This window comes from Convolutriloba macropyga, chromosome 4 (assembly GCF_964194025.1).
Source record: "Convolutriloba macropyga chromosome 4, txConMacr16.3, whole genome shotgun sequence".
NCBI classification, from domain to species: domain Eukaryota; kingdom Metazoa; phylum Xenacoelomorpha; order Acoela; family Convolutidae; genus Convolutriloba; species Convolutriloba macropyga.
In genome coordinates, this window is record NC_134471.1 from 69,895,565 (window position 1) to 69,916,844 (window position 21,280).

At 42.8% G+C, this 21,280-nt stretch overlaps 2 protein-coding genes across 2 annotated transcripts in view; one reads left to right on the forward strand and one right to left on the reverse strand.

Annotated features, from left to right (window-relative positions):
* LOC142337862 (protein spinster homolog 1-like) overlaps positions 1-21,280 on the reverse strand; it is a 77,378-nt gene that overhangs the window by 47,107 nt on the left and 8,991 nt on the right. The window contains exon 3 of the mRNA XM_075387460.1: positions 18,544-18,678. Coding sequence (XP_075243575.1) covers positions 18,544-18,678 — 135 coding nt within the window. The remainder of the gene's footprint in view (positions 1-18,543; positions 18,679-21,280) is intronic.
* LOC142337863 (uncharacterized) lies at positions 14,810-18,312 on the forward strand. Its single transcript, XM_075387461.1, has 2 exons — positions 14,810-15,423; positions 17,969-18,312. Exons 1-2 carry the CDS (start codon positions 14,868-14,870, stop codon positions 18,193-18,195), a joined length of 783 nt encoding a protein of 260 aa, XP_075243576.1. The 5' UTR covers positions 14,810-14,867; the 3' UTR covers positions 18,196-18,312.

Genomic DNA, 21,280 nt, shown 5'->3' on the forward strand with positions numbered 1-21,280 from the left:
ACAGCTAAGGGTCTTGAAGTTTATGCGTCAAAACTGAAAATTGGAATCAGTCAGGAACAGAGGAAATTTTGCAGAAATTTGTCGAAGTTTTTGAAAGATTCTCAGCAAAGAACCATGATCCCTATTCATTAGAAGTGGAAATTCCAGCCGGTCACTGGCAAAAAGTGAAAGAAATTCTGCCGAAAAGAATAATTGTCATTTAAGGCCTAGAAACATTAGCTAGAAATAGAAGTTCCACCAGGTGGAGGCGAACATTTGAAGAAAACTTATCTGACAAAAAAATTCAATGTGCGGCGTGGCATGCAGGTTTATTTGTTAGAAGTAGAAGTTGAACTTTAAGTCAGTGAGCCAGTAACGAAAAAAAGTGACAAATGTTGATGAAAAGAAATATGTCAGCATAGGGCATGTACCGTTTATTCCTTAGAACAGGAAGTTCAGGCCAGTGGGGGACAAAAAACAAGGGAAGCGAGAAAATCTTCGATTAACGGCAGTTTATCCGTTAGCAATAAAAAAAATCGCTAAAGGCCAAAGCTTAAAACACTATAGACGTAGGGCCTCGATGTTTAATTGTTAGATCCGGAAGCTGAAGTGGATGAGGAAAGTAAATTGCCTTAGCGTTCCCAGTAAATAGGCCTTGTTAATGTGTATATTAACGCGTTGAAGTGGAACTTCGAGCCGGTGAGGGAATTTTTGCTCAAAATATGGAATGGGCAATGTACGGCATTTTATCATTTTAGCAAAAAATTAGTCGTTAGAGGACAAAATTGAAAAACTACGGCAGAAGGCCTGGATGTTAAGTAGTTAGAACCCGAACTTAACATATGAGACAGAAATTGAGTGCAATAATTTTGCTGAAAAAATTCAACGTAAGGCCTTGAAGATCGGAGAAATGCGCCAGAAGTGGAAATTCGAATCACTCAGGAACAGAATCGGAGAAAACTTTGCATCAGAAAAATTGTCAGTGAAGACCCTTGATACTTATTCGTTAGAAGCCGAAATTCCAACCGGTCAGCAACAAAAAGTAAAAATCTGCTGAAAAGAAATAATTGTCACCTTAGTGCCTTGAAACTGATCCATGAGAAGAGGAACTTCAAGCTGGTGAAATTCAAAAGGTGAAGAAAATTTGCCTGACAAAAGGAAATCTTCAGCGTGTGGCCTCTTTATTTGTTAGCAGTCCAATTAAAAGTCGAGAAGGCGGATGAAACTTGTACCATTTTCCGCAAAAACCCAATGTCTTAATGTTTTTTCAGAAGTGGAATGTCCTAAAATAAAATCCGTAAACGCAAGGCTTTCAGTTTATTTAATAAGACCAGAAGGTACACGCCAGCAACAAACACATGGAAAAAATTTGGTCAGAAAAAAAATTGTCAATATAGAGCATTGATGTTTTAGAGGGACAAAAAGTCAGGAAAAAATGCTGGAAACATGAAATCGTCATTGGTGCGCGGCATTTTATCCGTTAGCAGTAAAATTTTTCCTTAAAAGACCAAGTCTAAGCAATTACAGGGTCAAGTTCTGGATGTTAAATTGTTAGAACAGGAAGCTTATTAGAGGAGAGAGACAAATTGAGGTATTTCTCAAAATCTCAGCGTAGAGTCTTGCTGTTTATGCGTTAGAAGTGAAGTTTCAGGACTGTGAGGGACAAAGAGCGGATTTTTTTTTTGGAAAACAGGTAATTTGCTTTGCGTTGACGGATTATCGCAAGATTCCATTTAAAAAAACACTTAGACGTTCGCTTTTTTTCCAGTAAATAGTCCATTTTTCAGTTTATTTCATAACTTGAATTGTTCCACGCCAGCAACGAACAAAAATGAAAAAAAAAATTGCCGAGAAAGAAAAAGTCTGCATAGAGCATTGAAATTTGAGAAGAACAAATGGTGGGGAAAAATTGCTGGAAACAGAAAATTTTCGTCGATGCACGGCAGACCATCCGCTAGCAGTAAAATTAGTCCCTAAATGACGAGGTAAATGATTAGCTGAAACTTTCTCGGAAACTAGCAGCGTTTAGCCGTGTTGTTTATTCGTAAGTAATAAAACTGAAGTCGGCGACTGTCAAAAGGAGAAATCTTAGCTGACGAGAGAAAAACTTCAATACAGGACTTGGATGTTCATCTGTTAAAAACAGAATTCAACGTCGGTCAGACAGAGGAAAAGATGACAATTTGCCGGAAAAAAGGCGTAAGGCCTTAATATTTTTTGTGAGAAGTGGAATCTTACAAAATTTGTCAGCGCATGGCTTTCAAATTATTTCTTATTTCAAAAGATGAGTTGGTTTATGTGATCATACTAAATTTGTTAAATAGTCAATTAAGCGCAGAAAGTGAGGAAGTTTTGATGGAAAGACGAAATGGTCAATGTACGGCAGTAAATTAGAGCAGAGAAATAAGTCTTTTTATAAAGAAAAACTTTAAGCGTATGGCCTTGATGCTTAATCGATGAATACAGAAGCTAAAGTCGGTTAGGGAGAAAATAGGGCAATGTTGGAGAAATGAAATTCGTGAGAAAAATTGAGTGAGGTAATTGGGCAGAAACAAAAAATCAGAATAGGGCATTGAAACTTGAGCTGACAGAAAATCTCATTTCATGGCCCTGATGATTATTTGTTAGAAGTGGATCTTATGGTCGCCGAGATAAGGGAAACTAAGACAGTTTGACCAAAAAAAGGCCTTAAGTGGATTAACTTTTTTAAGTGGAATCTTAGGAAAAATCATCAGCGCAAGGCTCTCAGTTTAAGCTGATTCCTTAGAAGTGGAAGCCCAAGAATCAATGGTGAGAAAACTTAGCTGACAAAATCTTCAATACAGGGCATGGATGTTCATTTGTTAGAAATAGTTAGTGAGGCAGAGGACAATCTACCGAAAAAAATAGCGTGACGCCTAATGTTTCTTAATAAGAAGAAATTTTTGCAAAACATTGCCAACTCAAGGCTTTCAGTTCAAATCATAAGGGTATTAAGTTCACGCCGGCGAAGGAAAATACTGAAAAAGGTTTGCTGAAATTGCCAGCGTTTAATCGATAGAACTGAAAGCTCAATCAGTGAGAGTTAGAGTGAAGAAAAATTACTGAAAAGAGGAAATCATAAAAGTTCGGCAGTTTAATCGCAACCTGTAAACTTAGTCTATAAATGACAAAGTTTGAAAAACTTAGGCGAGGGGCCTTGATGTTCAATCGTTAGGGCCAGAAGCTAAATTTGGTGACAGAAAAATTAAGTTAATTTGCCGAAGAAATGAGCCGGCGAAGGACAAAAAGAGAGAAAAAATATTATTGAAAGAGAAAATAGCCATTGTAGGGGAGTGCGCTTTATTCGCTAGAAGTGAAACTAGTCGATGAAGAACTGAAACAGAAAAATTTTGCAGAAAGAGGATATGGCCAACGTGGGACATCAACGTTTATCGGTAAGTTCAAGTCGGCGAGGGACAAAATGAGGAAAAGCTGTTGAAGAGACGAAGTAGTCAAAATAGGACAGCTATTTAAAGAAAATTTGCCGAGGAACTTAAAAAAAATGGAAAAAAATCAAATATACGAGCTTAAAAATTATTTGAAACGGTCGAAACTTTCGCTCGCGTATTAAAGTTTTCACGCCAACTTTTCGCTCTGAGAATAATGCAAGAAAAATTGCTTTCTCTCATTCTCTTCTCAGCCTCATTCTCTTCTCAGACTTGTGCTCAGCATGTTGTTTGACTGACACTTGAACCATTTTAATAACAGATCACCATAACTACTTTTTGGTACACAAACTCGCATAGGTTCTTTCAGAAAATAGAGGGCCTAAATAAAAGCCGTGAGTGGCTGAAGCGGCTATATAAAAAATCTGTTCTTTAATGTGTAAAAATATCAACTTTCAAGGTGAAAGTATTAAATAGCGTGGTGATACGTTGTACATAAAGTGCTTTGTTTTGCGTATTTGGTTTGATTGTTCCCCGTCAAAATTTTCTCAACGGATACAGCAACGTCGTTAGAAGCGCCGCGGCTGAAAAGCGACAGATGTACGCAATATTAACCGACCTAAAAATGAGCCGAAAAAATCTAAGTCCGTCCGTTCTGAAATATAATTGGAGGACGATGTCCTTCTATTCGGCTAACATTCACAGCACTTAACAAAACCGATCTACTTTCTTGATCGATCTATGAGATATCGCGAATATTTTATCCTCCTTAAACTGAAAACTTCTGTTTTTCCACGCATATCTTTCCTTACTAAGAGCAATCATTTCAATTTTCCGAACTTACGCAATGAAACAAAACTCCCGGGATATACCCTCTAAATATTGGATCGCGTTAGTAGTAAATCTTTTTCTCGGAAAAAACTCCGCTATTACAATGAGCGAAACAATGGGACAAGTATATAGTGATCTCACATCAATGGCTCCACGAAGTGGCTATAAAACCCGAACTAAAAGATCAGGTGAGGTTTTTTTCCTGTGGTACGTGGCGGACATGTAGTAGAGTAAATCTGATGATAACGCCATGGCTCCGCATTGGGAAGGGTGATAGGTCGTTATCTGTCTTGAGTCTTAGCTTTAAGTTTCATTTAGTTTGGTTGCTCATGTTTTGTTTCAGGTTACACAATTCAAGCAAGAGTATCATTTCCGGTTTTACAACATTTCATCATCATAGCTTTTCTCGTAACAAATTTTGGAAACAAATCAACTTACAAAAGGCGGTAAAAGACAATGAACGTAAGAAGTTAATCTCTAGCATTAACATCCTCCGGGACCACAAAACCTAACCCTAACCTGGTTGTGGGTTTGGGGTAGACAAGCATAAGTTTAACTGTGGGTCTTGTTAATTTGCCTAAAGCGGTCTTAACCTCGCATGACCTCGCTATGTTGTCGGGGCCGGTGAAAGTCCGTGTGACTCGTCCCAGCGGCCAGATTCCTCTTGGTGTAAACTCCTTAAGAAGCCATACAACATCATCCACTTCCAAAGCTGTTTCACGAGATGTCCACTTCTGTCGTTTAATCAGCGAAGGAATATACTCGGTTAGCAGCCTCTTCCAAATCTGCTGAAGTCTCTGCTTCACCTGTGTCCATGCCGAAATCTTCAATGTAAGTGTCTCGTTGAAATCGGCTCCAGGAACATTGCAGAAGGGTCTTCCAAGCAAGAAGTGGTTCGGTTTAAGTGGGTTGTCGTCTTCGGGGTGGATTCTGACGTGGGTGAATGGACGCGAGTTGACGAGACACTCGGCTTCGCTGACGATCGTGGTAAAGACATCTGGGGTGAGTTTCGAGGAACCAAGGTTCAAAAGAAGAACTCGTTTGACACACTGAACGAGTCTCTCCCACACCCCACCAAAGTGAGGAGCATAAGGAGGGTTGAGCTTCCATTCGACAGAGTGGTTCAGTAGCTGATCTTTGATGTAGTCGTGGTCCAACATCAGTGGTCTTCTTCTGATCTGCTTTCTTGCTCCCAGGAAGTTGGATCCGTTGTCTGACAGGAACAAGCGCGGTTGCCCGCGTCGAGCGATGAAGCGTCGGATTGCTGTCAAACACTTGTCTGTAGAGATCCTCTGCAACTTCCAGGTGAATGGCTCTTGTAACCAAGCAAGTGAATAAGCAGATGTAGGTCTTCACTTCTGCATCTCGATGAACGACGGCAAACGGTCCAAGGTAGTCCACGCCGACATTGGTGAAGATGACTGGTGACTGAGTTTCCTGGAAACGAATGTCTGGCAGGTCTGCTATCGGGGGCTGTAGTCCCTGTGCTCGGAAGCGGCGACAGTCGAAACATTCGAAGGCCAAACTACTCAGGAAAGCTCTGATTCCGAGAATGTGGCATCTCTGTTGTATCTAGTTGCGGGTGTATTCAACTTGGCGTCGAAAGGTAGCGAGCTTCGTTTTGTTCTGCCACCAACGCGAAGAAGTCCACTTTCAAAGAAAGGGGACAAACAGAGCAGACGATCTTTCTTTGACAAAGGCCTGTGGTGTTTCATGTCCTTGATAGCGTCATTGAAGGACTTCTCTTGCGATTTCCTGAAGAGATAGATTCGGGCTTCGTTAATGTCGTCGAGTTCTAGTTTGCATTTTAGTTTCGATCTGAGATTCTTTATGAACCTTATGACAAAAGCCATAGAGCGCATTAACTTTGTCCACTTTGAGAATCTGATGACGTCAATAAGACATTCATCGTTCGATGTTTCCATTGTGACGCTCGTCTCTTCCTTGTTACTCAGGGAGTTCCAATGGTTTTCAGGATCACTTAGGAAAGCTGGCGGCGTTAACCAGAACACATTGAGGTCACAAGCTGGTATTCCACGGGAAACATGATCTGCAGGGTTGAGTTTTCCGCTGATGTGCTGCCACTTGGAGACGTCTGTGTTGTTGCGGATCTCTTGTACTCTGTTTGCAATAAAAGTTTTCACTTTGTCTTTATTTTTGATCCAGGCAAGGACAGCTTCACGGTCGCTCCAAAGGTGTCTTGAGGTAACTGGTATTGTTAGCTGCTTGCACACAAATTGCAATAGTCTGCATCCTAGCACTGCTGCTTGCAATTCAAGTTTCGGGATACTGATTTGCTTTAGTGGCACAGCTTTAGCTCTAGCTTTAACAAATCCAGTAGAAATGGTGTTAGCTGATTGAGATCTGTTGTACATCACTGCTCCATAAGCCAGCTGTGAGGCATCACAGAAGCAATGTAACTGGTTTATCGGAGATGGCTCGTTCGGAGAAACAAAACATCGTGGCATTGAAATTTCTGGCACATCTACATATTGCTCTATCCAAGTTTTTGTTTATTTCTGTTTCTCATCTCACAGGGGATCATCCCATGCAAGTCCTTCTTTCCAAGTATCCTGCAAGATGATTTTGAGTGTAATCAATAATGGGGCAATGATTCCTAATGGATCGAACAAGCAGGCAATTACGAAAAGGAGCTTTCTGTGTGTGAAGTCCGTTTTGTCTTCCTGAACTTTGGCAAGCTTCTGGTTGAAGAAAGTATCATTAACTGTATTCCACATTACACCTAAGACATGATGTTTGGGTCAAAATGTTCTTTGGGTATTTTGCTTAGACATTGAACAGAGTTTGAGACAAATTTAGTTAGACTAAAACCCACTTTAGAGAGTGTTTGTCGCAAGTCTTGAACTGCAGTTTCAGCTTTCTGTTCATTGACGAACGAATGTACAAAGTCATCCATGTAGAAACTGTTGAATATTAGATCTTTTGTAGCGGTGTTTCAGAAGTCTTTTGCTGTTTGTTGGAGGACATCTGGCTCCAAAGATGGGTCCCAAAGATGGGTCGCATGGGTTTCATATCATTATCTTTGTTGAGTCGGCGCTGAAGGCTGTCAAGCTGTGCTTTGGCAACCGGATAGTTGTTTTCTAATTAACTGTCCTGCTTCAAAAGTAAACCAATTTCATATCTGTCTCCGATATGATGCATTGTATCTTGTAATATTTGAACTGCCCTTTTACTGTCTGTTGAAGTATCTGCAGTTTCTTCAAACTCGGTTCCTGTATTCTCTATTTTCCAGAAACTGGTCACACATTCACTGAGCTGTTTTTCAGTATCAACAGTTAGATTTGTGAGCGCATGGTCAGAGGCTCTATAACTATGGGATAGGAAGTTTGTTTCCTGTAGGATTGGTTCACTTTTTCGCTTAATTGGGCCTGTAATAGTCCAACCGAGAAGATTGCGTAAAGCAAAGGGGCTTCCTGAGGTTCCTTGAAGGAACTCGCGTTCCAAAATGTATTGGGTAGCGTCAACACCTAAAGGTATCTGTATCTTGTTATCACTAAGTTTAGGAAAATGTATATGTTGAAGGTGAGGGTAGGACGAACACGCTTCGTTCAAATCTTTCACAGGTGCATCGTTGAAAATCCAATTAATCACTGCATGAACATAGTTTAAACTGAAGAGTGGTTGATCGCTATTGAACTTTCCACTGTCCAAGCGAACAAGATTTGCGTGCATGACGGATTCGTCAAATGCGTGCGACACATTCAGATCAAAGTCTGCAGTTTTTGGAGCCCCTACCTTGTCGGCAGCGGTGTTGAGGACGTATGAAATGGTGCTACCGTTGACCAGAATGGCATAACAATTATGTCTTTTATTATCAATTCCAAACAGAGTGACAGGTATCACCTGTAGTTGATTCCTCGTTCTCGATGGGAAACCAGGATTGTAAACCTGAGTTGGGATGTCACTGTTTTTGTCTTGTTGATCCAGTGGATCACACATTGGGAGATCAATTGCTGTCACGTTTGTCGCTTCGGGTGCTTTTTGTCTGTCTGTGTGGAGAAGGCTATGGTGTTTGCCATTGCAATGTCGGCAGAGAACTTTTGACGTGCAGTTTTTGGCGGCTTGACTGGAGCTTAGGCAATTGAAGCACAAAGAGTTCTTTGCTTCGCTATTGCGTCTGCTGACATCGAGACTGAGAAACTGCTGACACTTGCCAATGTAGTGACCTTGATCAAGCGGTCATTTTGTTCTGCTCCTATTTGCTGTTGCATTTCTCATAGCCTGCTTTGAAACAGAGAAAAAGGAGCTTCTGTTTGTGTTGTTGCCACTGTTAGCCGTCCATTGCTGAGGCTTTGCACTACCAATGTTCTTATTCGCTGTATTATTATGTTCAAAACTTTTATTGCTGGGGAATGAGCTTTACTTCCTGGGAAATTCTGTGTCCAATTCGTACGATTTTGGTTCTTATTTCCAGTGCTGAAGGAGCTTGAACCCTGTGGTTGGTTTTGTTGACCTGAATGGTTGTTAGTGGTTGATGAAAACGTGTCTTGTAATTGTTCGAAGGCTCTGGATTACCGATCCATCCAATCAGAAAGCTCTGTGAGACCTGGATTTGTCCAGTCGTTATCAACATGTTCGGTTCACTTCAACTTGATTGGGTTTGGTAGCTTATCTCGGGCTATCCTGAGCAAGTACGTGGCATTTAGGTTGGCACTAAAGCCATGTGAGTCAAATTTTTCAACTATCTTTCTGAAGAGCGAAGCGAAAGCTATCAAAGCAGCGTGGTCATTCATAGTTGGTCTTTGAAAAGCTTCTAGTTCTTTTGTTAAAGCGCCGACAACTTTTTCCGGGTTTCCAAAGCGTCTGTTGAGCTCTTGAAGAGCAGAAGAGTAAAAGTTTGGGTTGCAAAGAAAGCCGAATGTGCAATCCTTTGCCTGCCCAATGACTAACTTTGCAAATTGCTCATTCTTTCGGTGTCAGTGATGTCTTGGTTGTTGTGGATGATCGAAGAAAACAAGCTGATCCACTCGTTCCACTTGAGCGGGTCTCCGTCGAACCTCTGCATTCGGATGTCCGGCAGCTTTACTGAGCGGTGTATGTTCCGTTGATGATATGGGTTGGGGTTCTGATTACCAAAGCTTTGGCTGCTCGGGTAAACAGGTCCACGAGGGGTTACGTTTGAGGACTCAAAACTACCGTTTGCTAAGTTTGACCAATTGGTGGGGCAATATGCCTGAAATGGGCCGGAATGGCTGGGCATTGGGAAACGATTGCCGCAAGAAACAAACAGGTGTTCTATGATCAGGTACATTTTCAAAGAGGCCGGTGTTATTAATGGGCCTGTGAGGAGCGAAAGTGTTTGCAGTCGGAGGAAGTGTTCTACTGAAAACTGGCAGTTGAATATTTGAAGCTGTTGACAATTGTGGTAACGCACAAGTTGCGTCAATAGAGCTCTGTGAAACAATTGCTGGATTCACAATTGGTGCTATTGGTTGAGGGGGCTGATGTTGATTTCTTGCTACGTTTTCACAGTCTGTGTGTTCCAGTGCTGATGGCTGGAGACTATTCTGTACATCAGAACGGGTGACTCTATTAGAGTTTTCTTGCAAACCTCCCATGGCGGACTGCACTTGTCTATGAATAGTAATCGGGTTGGATGTTGATTGCTGGTCTGCCAAATCATTGATTTGTTGTTGCTGTCAGGTATCTCGCATACTTTGAACAACTCCCGGAGACTCAGGTGCACAGTGAACATGTATTTGATTACTGCGTGATGAAGCGGCGCTGCTTGGACGCGTTGAAGTGTTTCGGAATGAAAGTTCATGCTTCTTTACAGTTTGTGCAACTTCAACTTTTAGCCTTGTCAAGCATGCTGCACCGTTGAGGGAGTCTTCAGCGTCCACATTTTCCGATTGTGTAAGCTGGTCGACAAGCTCATCTAGCAGTGACATTGTTTTCTTGAATTCATCGTGTGTTACTGACACAGCTTCGGGTTCCAGACCTGAGTGTACTTGATATTCTAGCTCCTGTTTGAGCTCTTTGACGATGTTTAGTTTTTAAAGAAACAATCTAACTGTTCCAACTATTGATTATTTCGACCTCCCATTTTCTTTATTGGTCTGACAATCTGTACTTTAGAGGAAGTTGAAAGGTCAAATGGAGTGAATATATGCCCCTTGGAGATCACAATGAGTGAATTTATGACCTTTTGGAGGTCACTTAGAGGTTAGGTGAGATGACTTTTTGACCTTTTAGAGGTCACTGAGAGGTCAAGTGGTTTGATCTATTAGATTTCAAGTGGTTTGACCTATTAGCGGTCAAGTAGTTCGACCTATTAGAGGTCAAAAGGTTTGGCCTATAAGAGGTCAAGTGGTTTGACCTATTAGAGGTAAACAGATTTGACCTATTAGAGATCAATAGATTTGACCATTTAGAGGTCAACTGGTTTGACCTAATAGCGGTCAAAACGTTTGACCTATTAGAGGTCAACAGTTTTTACCTATTAGATGTCAACTGGTTTGACCTGGAGGTCAAGTGGTGTCACCTATTAGAGGTCAACAGATTTGACCATTAGAGGTCAAGTGGTTTGACCTATTAGAGGTCAAGTGGTTTGACCTATTAGAGGTCAAATAATTTAACCAGATAGCGGTCAAACGCTTTTAGTTTCACAGCTCAATTGCATAGTTGGTGACCATGTTGTCCTGAAGGTAAAGTATCCCGGAAAACAATTGGGGAATAATGAAGGTCAGTGCTATTGACGTGCTAGAGGCTGATTGCGTTGGGGGGAACGCAAGAGGCAGCTAGGTAGAGCTAATGTGGTGTCTTGTTGGCTGGAGCACAATTGAAGATTGTTGAAGGGCAGTACTATTGACCTACTGGAGGTTGATTGCGCTGGGGGAACTCATGAGACAACTATGTAAGGCTAAAGTGATGTCCAGTTGGCTGGAGCACAATTGAAGACTGTTGAAGGTCAGTACTTTTGAACTACTGGAGGTTGATTGCGTTGGGGGAACTCATGAGGCAACTATGTAAGGCTAAAGTGTTGTCCAGTTGGCTGGAGCACAATTGAAGACTTTTGAAGGTCACTACTATTGACCTACTGGAGGTTGATTGCGCTGGGGGAACGCATGAGGCAACTATGTAAGGCTAAAGTGGTGTCGAGTTGGCTGGAGCACAATTGAAGACTGTTGAAGGTCAGTACTATTGATCTACTGGAGGTTGATTGCGCTGGGGGAACGCATGAGGCAACTATGTAAGACTAAAGTGTTATCCAGTTGGCTGGAGCACAATTGAAGACTTTTGAAGGTCACTACTATTGACCTACTGGAGGTTGATTGCGCTGGGGGAACGCATGAGACAAATATGTAAGGCTAACGTGGTGTCGAGTTGGCTGCAGCACAATTGAAGACTGTTGAAGGTCAGTACTATTGATCTACTGGAGGTTGATTTCGCTGGGGGAACGCATGAGGCAACTATGTAAGGCTAAAGTGGTGTTCTGTTGGCAGGAGCACAATTGCAGACTGTTGCAGGTCAATACTATTGACGTACTGGAAGTTGGTAGTGTTGGGGGGAAGAAAAAAGATGTGACTATGTACGGCTTAATTGGTGTCCAGTTGGCTGGAGCACAATGGTGGGCTGTTGGAGGGCAGTAGTGGGGCTCTACTGCAAGCTGGTTCTGAAGGCAGAACACTGGAGGCTGCTGAATGCAGCTAATGATGACTAAGGTTGGCCTTAGTTTGCTGGCTGGCTGTTGGAGGGCAGTAGTGGGGGTCTACTGCAAGCTGGTTCTGCGGGCAGAACACTGGAGGCTGTTGAGTGCAAATGCTGATGACTCAAGTTGGCCTGAGCGGGCTGGCTGGCTGTTGGAGGGCAGTAGTGGGGGTCTACTGGAAGCTGGTTCTGCTGGCAGAACACTGATAGTTGTTGGGTGCAGCCGATGATAACTCAGGTTGGCCTGAGTGGGCTGGTTGGCTCTTGGAGGGCAGTAGTGGGGATCTACTGCAAGCTGGTTCCACTGGCAGAACACTAGAGGCTGTTGGGTGCAGCTGATGATGACTTAAGTTGGCCTGATTGGGCTGAATGGCTGTTGGAGGGCAGTAGTGGGGTTCTACTGCAAGCTGGTTCCGCTGGCAGAACACTGGAGGCTGTTGAGTGCAGCTGCTGACGACTCAGATTGGCCTGAGTGGGCTGGCTGGCTGTTGGAAGGCAGTAGTGGGGGTCTACTGCAAGCTGGTTCCGCTGGCAGAACACTGGAGGCTGTTGAGTGCAGCTGCTGATGACTCACATTGGCCTGAGTGGGCTGGCTGGCTGTTGGAGGGCAGTAGTGGGGGTCTACTGCAAGCTGGTTCTGCTGCCAGAACACTGATAGTTGTTGGGTGCAGCCGATGATAACTCAGGTTGGCCTGAGTGGGCTGGTTGGCTCTTGGAGGGCAGTAGTGGGGATCTACTGCAAGCTGGTTCCGCTGGCAGAACACTAGAGGCTGTTGGGTGCAGCTGATGATGACTTAAGTTGGCCTGAGTGGGCTGGCTGGCTGTTGGAGGACAGTAGTGGGGTTCTACTGCAAGCTGGTTCCGCTGGCAGAACACTGGAGGCTGTTGAGTGCAGCTGCTGACGACTCAGATTGGCCTGAGTGGGCTGGCTGGTTGTTGGAAGGCAGTAGTGGGGGTCTACTGCAAGCTGGTTCCGCTGGCAGAACACTGGAGGCTGTTGAGTGCAGCTGCTGATGACTCACATTGGCCTGAGTGGGCTGGCTGGCTGTTGGAGGGCAGTAGTGGGGGTCTACTGCAAGCTGGTTCTGCTGCCAGAACACTGGAGGCTGTTGGGTGCAGCTGATGATAACTCAGGTTGGCCTGAGTGGGCTGGTTGGCTCTTGGAGGGCAGTAGTGTGGGTCTACTGCAAGCTGGTTCCGCTGGCAGGACACTGGAGGCTGTTGGGTGCAGCTGATGACTCAAGTTGGCCTGAGTGGGCTGGCTGGCTGTTGGAGGGCAGTAGTGGGGGTCTACTGCAAGCTGGTTCCGCTGGCAGAACACTGGAGGCTGTTGAGTGCAGCTGCGGATTACTCAGATTGGCCTGAGTGGGCCGGCTGGCTGTTGGAGGGCAGTAGTGGGGTTCTACTGCAAGCTGGTTCCGCTGGCAGAACACTGGAGGCTGTTGAGTGCAGCTGCTGACGACTCAGATTGGCCTGAGTGGGCTGGCTGGCTGTTGGTAGGCAGTAGTGGGGGTCTACTGCAAGCTGGTTCCGCTGGCAGAACACTGGAGGCTGTTGAGTGCAGCTGCTGATGACTCACATTGGCCTGCGTGGGCTGGCTGGCTGTTGGAGGGCAGTAGTGGGGGTCTACTGCAAGCTGGTTGGCTCTTGGAGGGCAGTAGTGGGGGTCTACTGCAAGCTGGTTCCGCTGGCAGGACACTGGAGGCTGTTGGGTGCAGCTGATGACTCAAGTTGGCCTGAGTGGGCTGGCTGGCTGTTGGAGGGCAGTAGTGGGGGTCTACTGCAAGCTGGTTCCGCTGGCAGAACACTGGAGGCTGTTGAGTGCAGCTGCGGATTACTCAGATTGGCCTGAGTGGGCTGGCTGGCTGTGTGAGGGCAGTAGTGGGGTCTACTGCAAGCTGGTTCTGCTGGCAGAACACCGGAGGCTGCTGAGTGCAGCTGCGGATGACTCAGATTGGCCTGAGTGGGCTGGCTGGCTGTTGGAGGGCAGTAGTGGGGTCTACTGCAAGCTGGTTCTGCTGGCAGAACACCGGAGGCTGTTGAGTGCAGCTGCTGATGACTCACATTGGCCTGAGTGGGCTGGCTGGCTGTTGGAAGGCAGTAGTGGCGGTCTACTGCAAGCTGGTTCTGCTGGCAGAACACTGGAGGCTGTTGGGTGCAGCTGATGATGACTCAGGTTGGCTTGAGTGGGCTGGCAACATCCTCGTTGTCTTGCTTGTTGATGAAATCTTTTTAAAGTGTTTCACCGGACCCGTATCTTGCTACTAACCAATTTTGAAAATGTTTAACAAATACTAACCAAGAAAAGCTGCAACGCGTGGTTGTTTAATTATTATTTTTCGAACCGTTGCTAGTAAACAATTCTTTTTTGAAACCTTTTGTTCAAAAATTAACCAAGAAAATCTACTTCGCGCGGTTGTTTATTTCATTTAAGAAAAGTTGACAACAGGACTCAAATACCTCAGAACAATACGACTAATATAAGGTTTCAAAAATCCGGTATTTGGCTAATTTCAAACAATTGAAATGACAAAACTTAGATAGCTCCTTATCCCTCAGCCCCCCCCCCCTCCCAATGAGATCTCTCCTTCCCACCAGGTGACTAGTGTTAATTTACTTTACTTCTCCGCCAGACTGATCAATGTAGTAATATTGAGCATCAGTTTGTTGGTCAGTTTCTTTATCTAGTCAGTTTCTTTATCATCTTTAAGAAACCGATACCTCAAAATCTAAAAATAAAACACTTTTTTCACTAATACGTGACTAAATAAATAATAGCAAAAAGCAAGACAGATAGCTGTAATATTACTTACTGTACTAACTATATCACGGTAACACAACGGACAAAAATCTACATTGAATTTAAACCGTAGTAATCACTAGTAACTTCTAGTAACTTATAAGTATTAAAATTAGTCAGCTTCTTGTTTTATGTGAACCTCACAATATAGGACCACTCGAATACATTAGCTATAAAAAATGCCGAAGGAGTCAGAGGGCGTACAGGACCTCACAAAGCTATATACAAGCGATACATGTGTGAAATACTACGAAGAGCTCATGCAAAAAAGTCTTCTAGTTGAACGTTGCGAGATTGGAGGCAAATATTGCGAGAAATACCTCGTGCCAATCTTCAAAAAATGGGCCGAGCAGCTCAAAAAACCCCTAAACTTCGCTGACCTTTTGTGTTGCTATGGCAACGATACGCTGGCCTACGCCTATGGCTACTATCAAAAAGATTTCGCAGAAACTTGGTCATCGGATGATTTGTGTTATAATTTAGTCAAACCTCGTCAATTCCCTGTTAAAACTCTTGGAATTGATCGAAGCGAGAACGCTCTCAAGTTCGCTAAGAAGGCCGGAATCATGGACGAGACCGAAAAGATTGATTTCAACAATATGACTGATTCGGACAAGACAATCTTGCAGCAGCATCTCAAATGCACCAACATTTTATACATGAATTCAATGGCTGCTCTCGACGATGGAATCGTTGAACAAATAATCGAGTGGTTCTCGCAAGGAACTGAGCCAGGTATTAATTATTCAGAGCACCAATTTTGAAATGAAAATTCTTAAAAGAATTAGAAAATCAACCTATTTGTCTTAGGCTTCCGATGGAAAACTTAACTTTCAAAACAATGCATATTTACAGACTTTAAAAGGCATTCTGGAATATCGGCTAAATTTATTGTTCCCACCCCTCTTGATGGGGGGGATTTTATACTGGAATGGGTTTTTTTCAGACAATTTTGACCTATTGATATATTCATCGTACAGAGTTGCGAGTGGTATCATTAGAAAGCCCGTCCAGCGTAGAATATGGAATAACAAAGATTATTTTGAATTTCGTTTTCTAGAGCGAGTTATCGTGGTAAATTTTTGTGAATATTAGACCGATTTGCGTTATTTTTCACATTTTTGCCTAAAAATCAGTCAACTTGCTAAAATATGTAAAAATTGTTAACAATAGTACTGTTGATTTTATTTTTGAAGACAAAAAAGTATGGATGAAAATTTTTATTTGATTTTTTTGGCTAAATTTTTGGCAAAATATTTCAAAATTTAGCCTTTTTCATCAAATTGCCCGGAATAAGCTTCTTAAGTCCAATTTGATTAAAATTACCGGAGTTACACACCAAAAAACAACTAACACAATCTTTGTAAACTACAACTTGAGCTAGTCCTACTTCCACTTCCCTTCAGAGTAGTCTGGAATTAAAGTTTCGCCTTTGCTAGATTTCTATGATTATCAAAAATGCAGCATTTATTTTTGATCTTTTAACTAAAAAATTATCTAGAACTATAATATTCAAAACAATTGAGTGCTCTTAATGGACCAACAGCAATAGCAAGGCTGATTTTTGTCCAATCTTGAACTGTGAACAACCAAAAATTATTCGGATTGTAATGAGAGGGTCTCTTAAAAATTTTGATCTCTTTTATGTTAATTCAAGAACAGAGCAATTCAAATCAAAGCTCACTGTTGATAGGTCCGACTAGCTTCCTAAGCAGTTCAAAATCATTGTTTCTAGTTTCTTTACTCGAAAGATTATGGTCAATTTGACTTTTGAAAATGTTTGATTTTTAAATAAACAAGGGCTTATTGAAAATATTGGCTTATTGTAGCTTAGTATCAGCACAGAAAGAATGCTTCTTCTTCCTCTTCTTTCTACTGAATTAATGAATAATCTTTTTTTTTGCGGTTTTATGCGTTAAGTTATGGTTTTCTGGCTTTGATACCACTAGATTCCTTTTTGATTTTTAGGCATTGGCCCATTTTTCACGTTTTTTCCTCGTTTTGTCACATTATAGACAAGTCACACAATACATTATTGGCGTTCAAAATAAGACACAATGAACAAGTAAAAGTCTTTAGTGGCATAGATTATGTTTTGAATATCTCTCGAAGAACTTAATTGATTTTTTTATATGACTAACTGTCGTTTTTACTTCGTGTTTCGTATTTCAAAGTCGTATGAAATTTCCTGCATAATGACAGGTCTCATTGGCTTTTTGTGGAGAAAAAATGAGCCTAATTGTAATTTGAGAAGACAACTGGTTGCTTTCATGACTTTGAAAACAATTAAAACAAACATTACTATCCTATTTTTATTTATTTGGTACCTAGTCTCTTTAGTTATAGGTCACATATGACAGCATAACATTATTATCGTCAAGGGAAGGTCCATGCATACAAAATCTAATGTTTTTAAAGAATTCGTTATGAATTTACTGGCTTCGACACGCGTTTTTCGCAAAAAATAAACTAAGTTTTTATCAATTGAACATATTTTGAGGGGCAAATATGACTTTACGACTTTATGACAGCGTTTTCTCGCAAGTATTGATTGATTTTTTGTTTGTTGTCTCGTTTAATGTTGTTTTTGTAACCGCATAAAAAATTAAAGATAAGCCAATTTTTAACTTTGTTGGTTTTGTTCTTTTTTGTCCAATTGTTACAGAGCGTTATTATGGGTGGTCCCACGTCTTTTCTGGTGAAGTACAAGTTTCAGTTTTATCTGACGCTATTTTGACCTTGTTAATAAGTTTTTTTTTAAAATGGACAAAGTTTTGGAAGTAATTGTTTGTTGTTTTTGTCGTTTGATTGTTGTTCGTCTTGACTTGCCTTCTTAATAATGGCTGATCTCACCAATCTAAAGCGGCTTTTTTTTTACTCCACAGTCATTTGCGTCGGAGGGGATCTTTTTGTCCATACACAATTTTTTTTTAAAAAATACTTGAATTTTCGGGGTTTTTTTATCTGTTCCTCATTTGGTAGACATTTATACCAAAAATGTGGATGAGCGGGGTCGGAACTTTATGTGCAAACGCACATTACCGAGCCTCCTTGTTTTATATAATCTTTGAAATTTTACATCTGAAAGAGTTGGGTAAGGATTTGAGTTTCAATATAACATATTCAATGCGTTGTTTAATTTTAAAAACGAAGACAAATTTTTAGGGTATAATTTTGTCGAATGATGGTTGAAATGCTCGCTCAGAATTGTACTATAAATACTAAGGCATGCAAGATCATGAGGCAATAATACATTGAGAAATTGAATGTTATTAATCAGGAATGCTTATGATCGGTTTCATCTACCCTCATGACGGAGTAGAAAGAATGAACATGTGGAAACAGTTGATGCTCACCAAATTTGACTTTCTGGCCTCTGTTCCCTCAGCCAATCGGACTCTTTATGAGCACGAAGGTCAGGTCCTCGGACCCAAACATGGTATCTGGGATCGAACTTATTACGAGATGTGGTACCTCACCAGAAAAGTGGACCTAGGCCAAAAGTGAAAGCTGAAATTATTTCACTTCGCGCGTATCAACTTGCACCATCCGTTCGTTGAATGCTGAAAGTCTTTAACGGAGCTGATTAACATTCTTATGAGATTTAAAAAATTGCTACGAAGAGGGGTAGAACCTCTTGTACATTTACTCATACACAAGCTATTTACCTACCTCAGCGGTTAATAAGTAATAATAATAATAATAATAATAATATTTGATGCAGTTAATTTTTCTCATTGATGTCATACTCGATTATAGCTCTGAGAACAACGCTATTTTACCATGAAATACAAATTCAACAAACAATCTTTTCTAATAAACTGTTGTCTTGTCAATAATTATAGGAAAACTTACCAATAAGAGCCGGCGATACAGTAATGTAACTAGACTCTCCGATTCCCACTAGACCTCGGATCATGAGAAAAGCCCAGAAGTTGCTTGGTCCCACAAATGACCCCATTAAGGTGAAGAATGACCATGCCAAGATTCCTGTAATAAGGAAGCTGATTGCCACCTGTTGCTAAAGTGCTCTGTGTCAAAAAAGCTTGAGCGACTCATCGAGACAATTTCGGGTGTCACGAAGCTTCGGGGTTTCCACAATTATTGTTCCCATAATCAGAAACAATTGAGAGCCTAATTTTTTGTTCAAACAATTTTTTTATACACTTGTGGGAAAAGTGTGTGTGTGTGTGTGTGTGTGTGTGTGTGTGTGTGTGTGTGTGTGTGTGTGTGTGTGTGTGTGTGTGTGTGTGTGTGTGTGTGTGTGTGTGTGTGTGTGTGTGTGTGTGTGTGTGTGTGTGTGTGTGTGTGTGTGTGTGTGTGTGTGTGTGTGTGTGTGTGTGTGTGTGTGTGTGTGTGTGTGTGTGTGTGTGTGTGTGTGTGTGTGTGTGTGTGTGTGTGTGTGTGTGTGTGTGTGTGTGTGTGTGTGTGTGTGTGTGTGTGTGTGTGTGTGTGTGTGTGTGTGTGTGTGTGTGTGTGTGTGTGTGTGTGTGTGTGTGTGTGTGTGTGTGTGTGTGTGTGTGTGTGTGTGTGTGTGTGTGTGTGTGTGTGTGTGTGTGTGTGTGTGTGTGTGTGTGTGTGTGTGTGTGTGTGTGTGTGTGTGTGTGTGTGTGTGTGTGTGTGTGTGTGTGTGTGTGTGTGTGTGTGTGTGTGTGTGTGTGTGTGTGTGTGTGTGTGTGTGTGTGTGTGTGTGTGTGTGTGTGTGTGTGTGTGTGTGTGTGTGTGTGTGTGTGTGTGTGTGTGTGTGTGTGTGTGTGTGTGTGTGTGTGTGTGTGTGTGTGTGTGTGTGTGTGTGTGTGTGTGTGTGTGTGTGTGTGTGTGTGTGTGTGTGTGTGTGTGTGTGTGTGTGTGTGTGTGTGTGTGTGTGTGTGTGTGTGTGTGTGTGTGTGTGTGTGTGTGTGTGTGTGTGTGTGTGTGTGTGTGTGTGTGTGTGTGTGTGTGTGTGTGTGTGTGTGTGTGTGTGTGTGTGTGTGTGTGTGTGTGTGTGTGTGTGTGTGTGTGTGTGTGTGTGTGTGTGTGTGTGTGTGTGTGTGTGTGTGTGTGTGTGTGTGTGTGTGTGTGTGTGTGTGTGTGTGTGTGTGTGTGTGTGTGTGTGTGTGTGTGTGTGTGTGTGTGTGTGTGTGTGTGTGTGTGTGTGTGTGTGTGTGTGTGTGTGTGTGTGTGTGTGTGTGTGTGTGTGTGTGTGTGTGTGTGTGTGTGTGTGTGTGTGTGTGTGTGTGTGTGTGTGTGTGTGTGTGTGTGTGTGTGTGTGTGTGTGTGTGTGTGTGTGTGTGTGTGTGTGTGTGTGTGTGTGTGTGTGTGTGTGTGTGTGTGTGTGTGTGTGTGTGTGTGTGTGTGTGTGTGTGTGTGTGTGTGTGTGTGTGTGTGTGTGTGTGTGTGTGTGTGTGTGTGTGTGTGTGTGTGTGTGTGTGTGTGTGTGTGTGTGTGTGTGTGTGTGTGTGTGTGTGTGTGTGTGTGTGTGTGTGTGTGTGTGTGTGTGTGTGTGTGTGTGTGTGTGTGTGTGTGTGTGTGTGTGTGTGTGTGTGTGTGTGTGTGTGTGTGTGTGTGTGTGTGTGTGTGTGTGTGTGTGTGTGTGTGTGTGTGTGTGTGTGTGTGTGTGTGTGTGTGTGTGTGTGTGTGTGTGTGTGTGTGTGTGTGTGTGTGTGTGTGTGTGTGTGTGTGTGTGTGTGTGTGTGTGTGTGTGTGTGTGTGTGTGTGTGTGTGTGTGTGTGTGTGTGTGTGTGTGTGTGTGTGTGTGTGTGTGTGTGTGTGTGTGTGTGTGTGTGTGTGTGTGTGTGTGTGTGTGTGTGTGTGTGTGTGTGTGTGTGTGTGTGTGTGTGTGTGTGTGTGTGTGTGTGTGTGTGTGTGTGTGTGTGTGTGTGTGTGTGTGTGTGTGTGTGTGTGTGTGTGTGTGTGTGTGTGTGTGTGTGTGTGTGTGTGTGTGTGTGTGTGTGTGTGTGTGTGTGTGTGTGTGTGTGTGTGTGTGTGTGTGTGTGTGTGTGTGTGTGTGTGTGTGTGTGTGTGTGTGTGTGTGTGTGTGTGTGTGTGTGTGTGTGTGTGTGTGTGTGTGTGTGTGTGTGTGTGTGTGTGTGTGTGTGTGTGTGTGTGTGTGTGTGTGTGTGTGTGTGTGTGTGTGTGTGTGTGTGTGTGTGTGTGTGTGTGTGTGTGTGTGTGTGTGTGTGTGTGTGTGTGTGTGTGTGTGTGTGTGTGTGTGTGTGTGTGTGTGTGTGTGTGTGTGTGTGTGTGTGTGTGTGTGTGTGTGTGTGTGTGTGTGTGTGTGTGTGTGTGTGTGTGTGTGTGTGTGGTGTGTGTGTGTGTGTGTGTGTGTGTGTGTGTGTGTGTGTGTGTGTGTGTGTGTGTGTGTGTGTGTGTGTGTGTGTGTGTGTGTGTGTGTGTGTGTGTGTGTGTGTGTGTGTGTGTGTGTGTGTGTGTGTGTGTGTGTGTGTGTGTGTGTGTGTGTGTGTGTGTGTGTGTGTGTGTGTGTGTGTGTGTGTGTGTGTGTGTGTGTGTGTGTGTGTGTGTGTGTGTGTGTGTGTGTGTGTGTGTGTGTGTGTGTGTGTGTGTGTGTGTGTGTGTGTGTGTGTGTGTGTGTGTGTGTGTGTGTGTGTGTGTG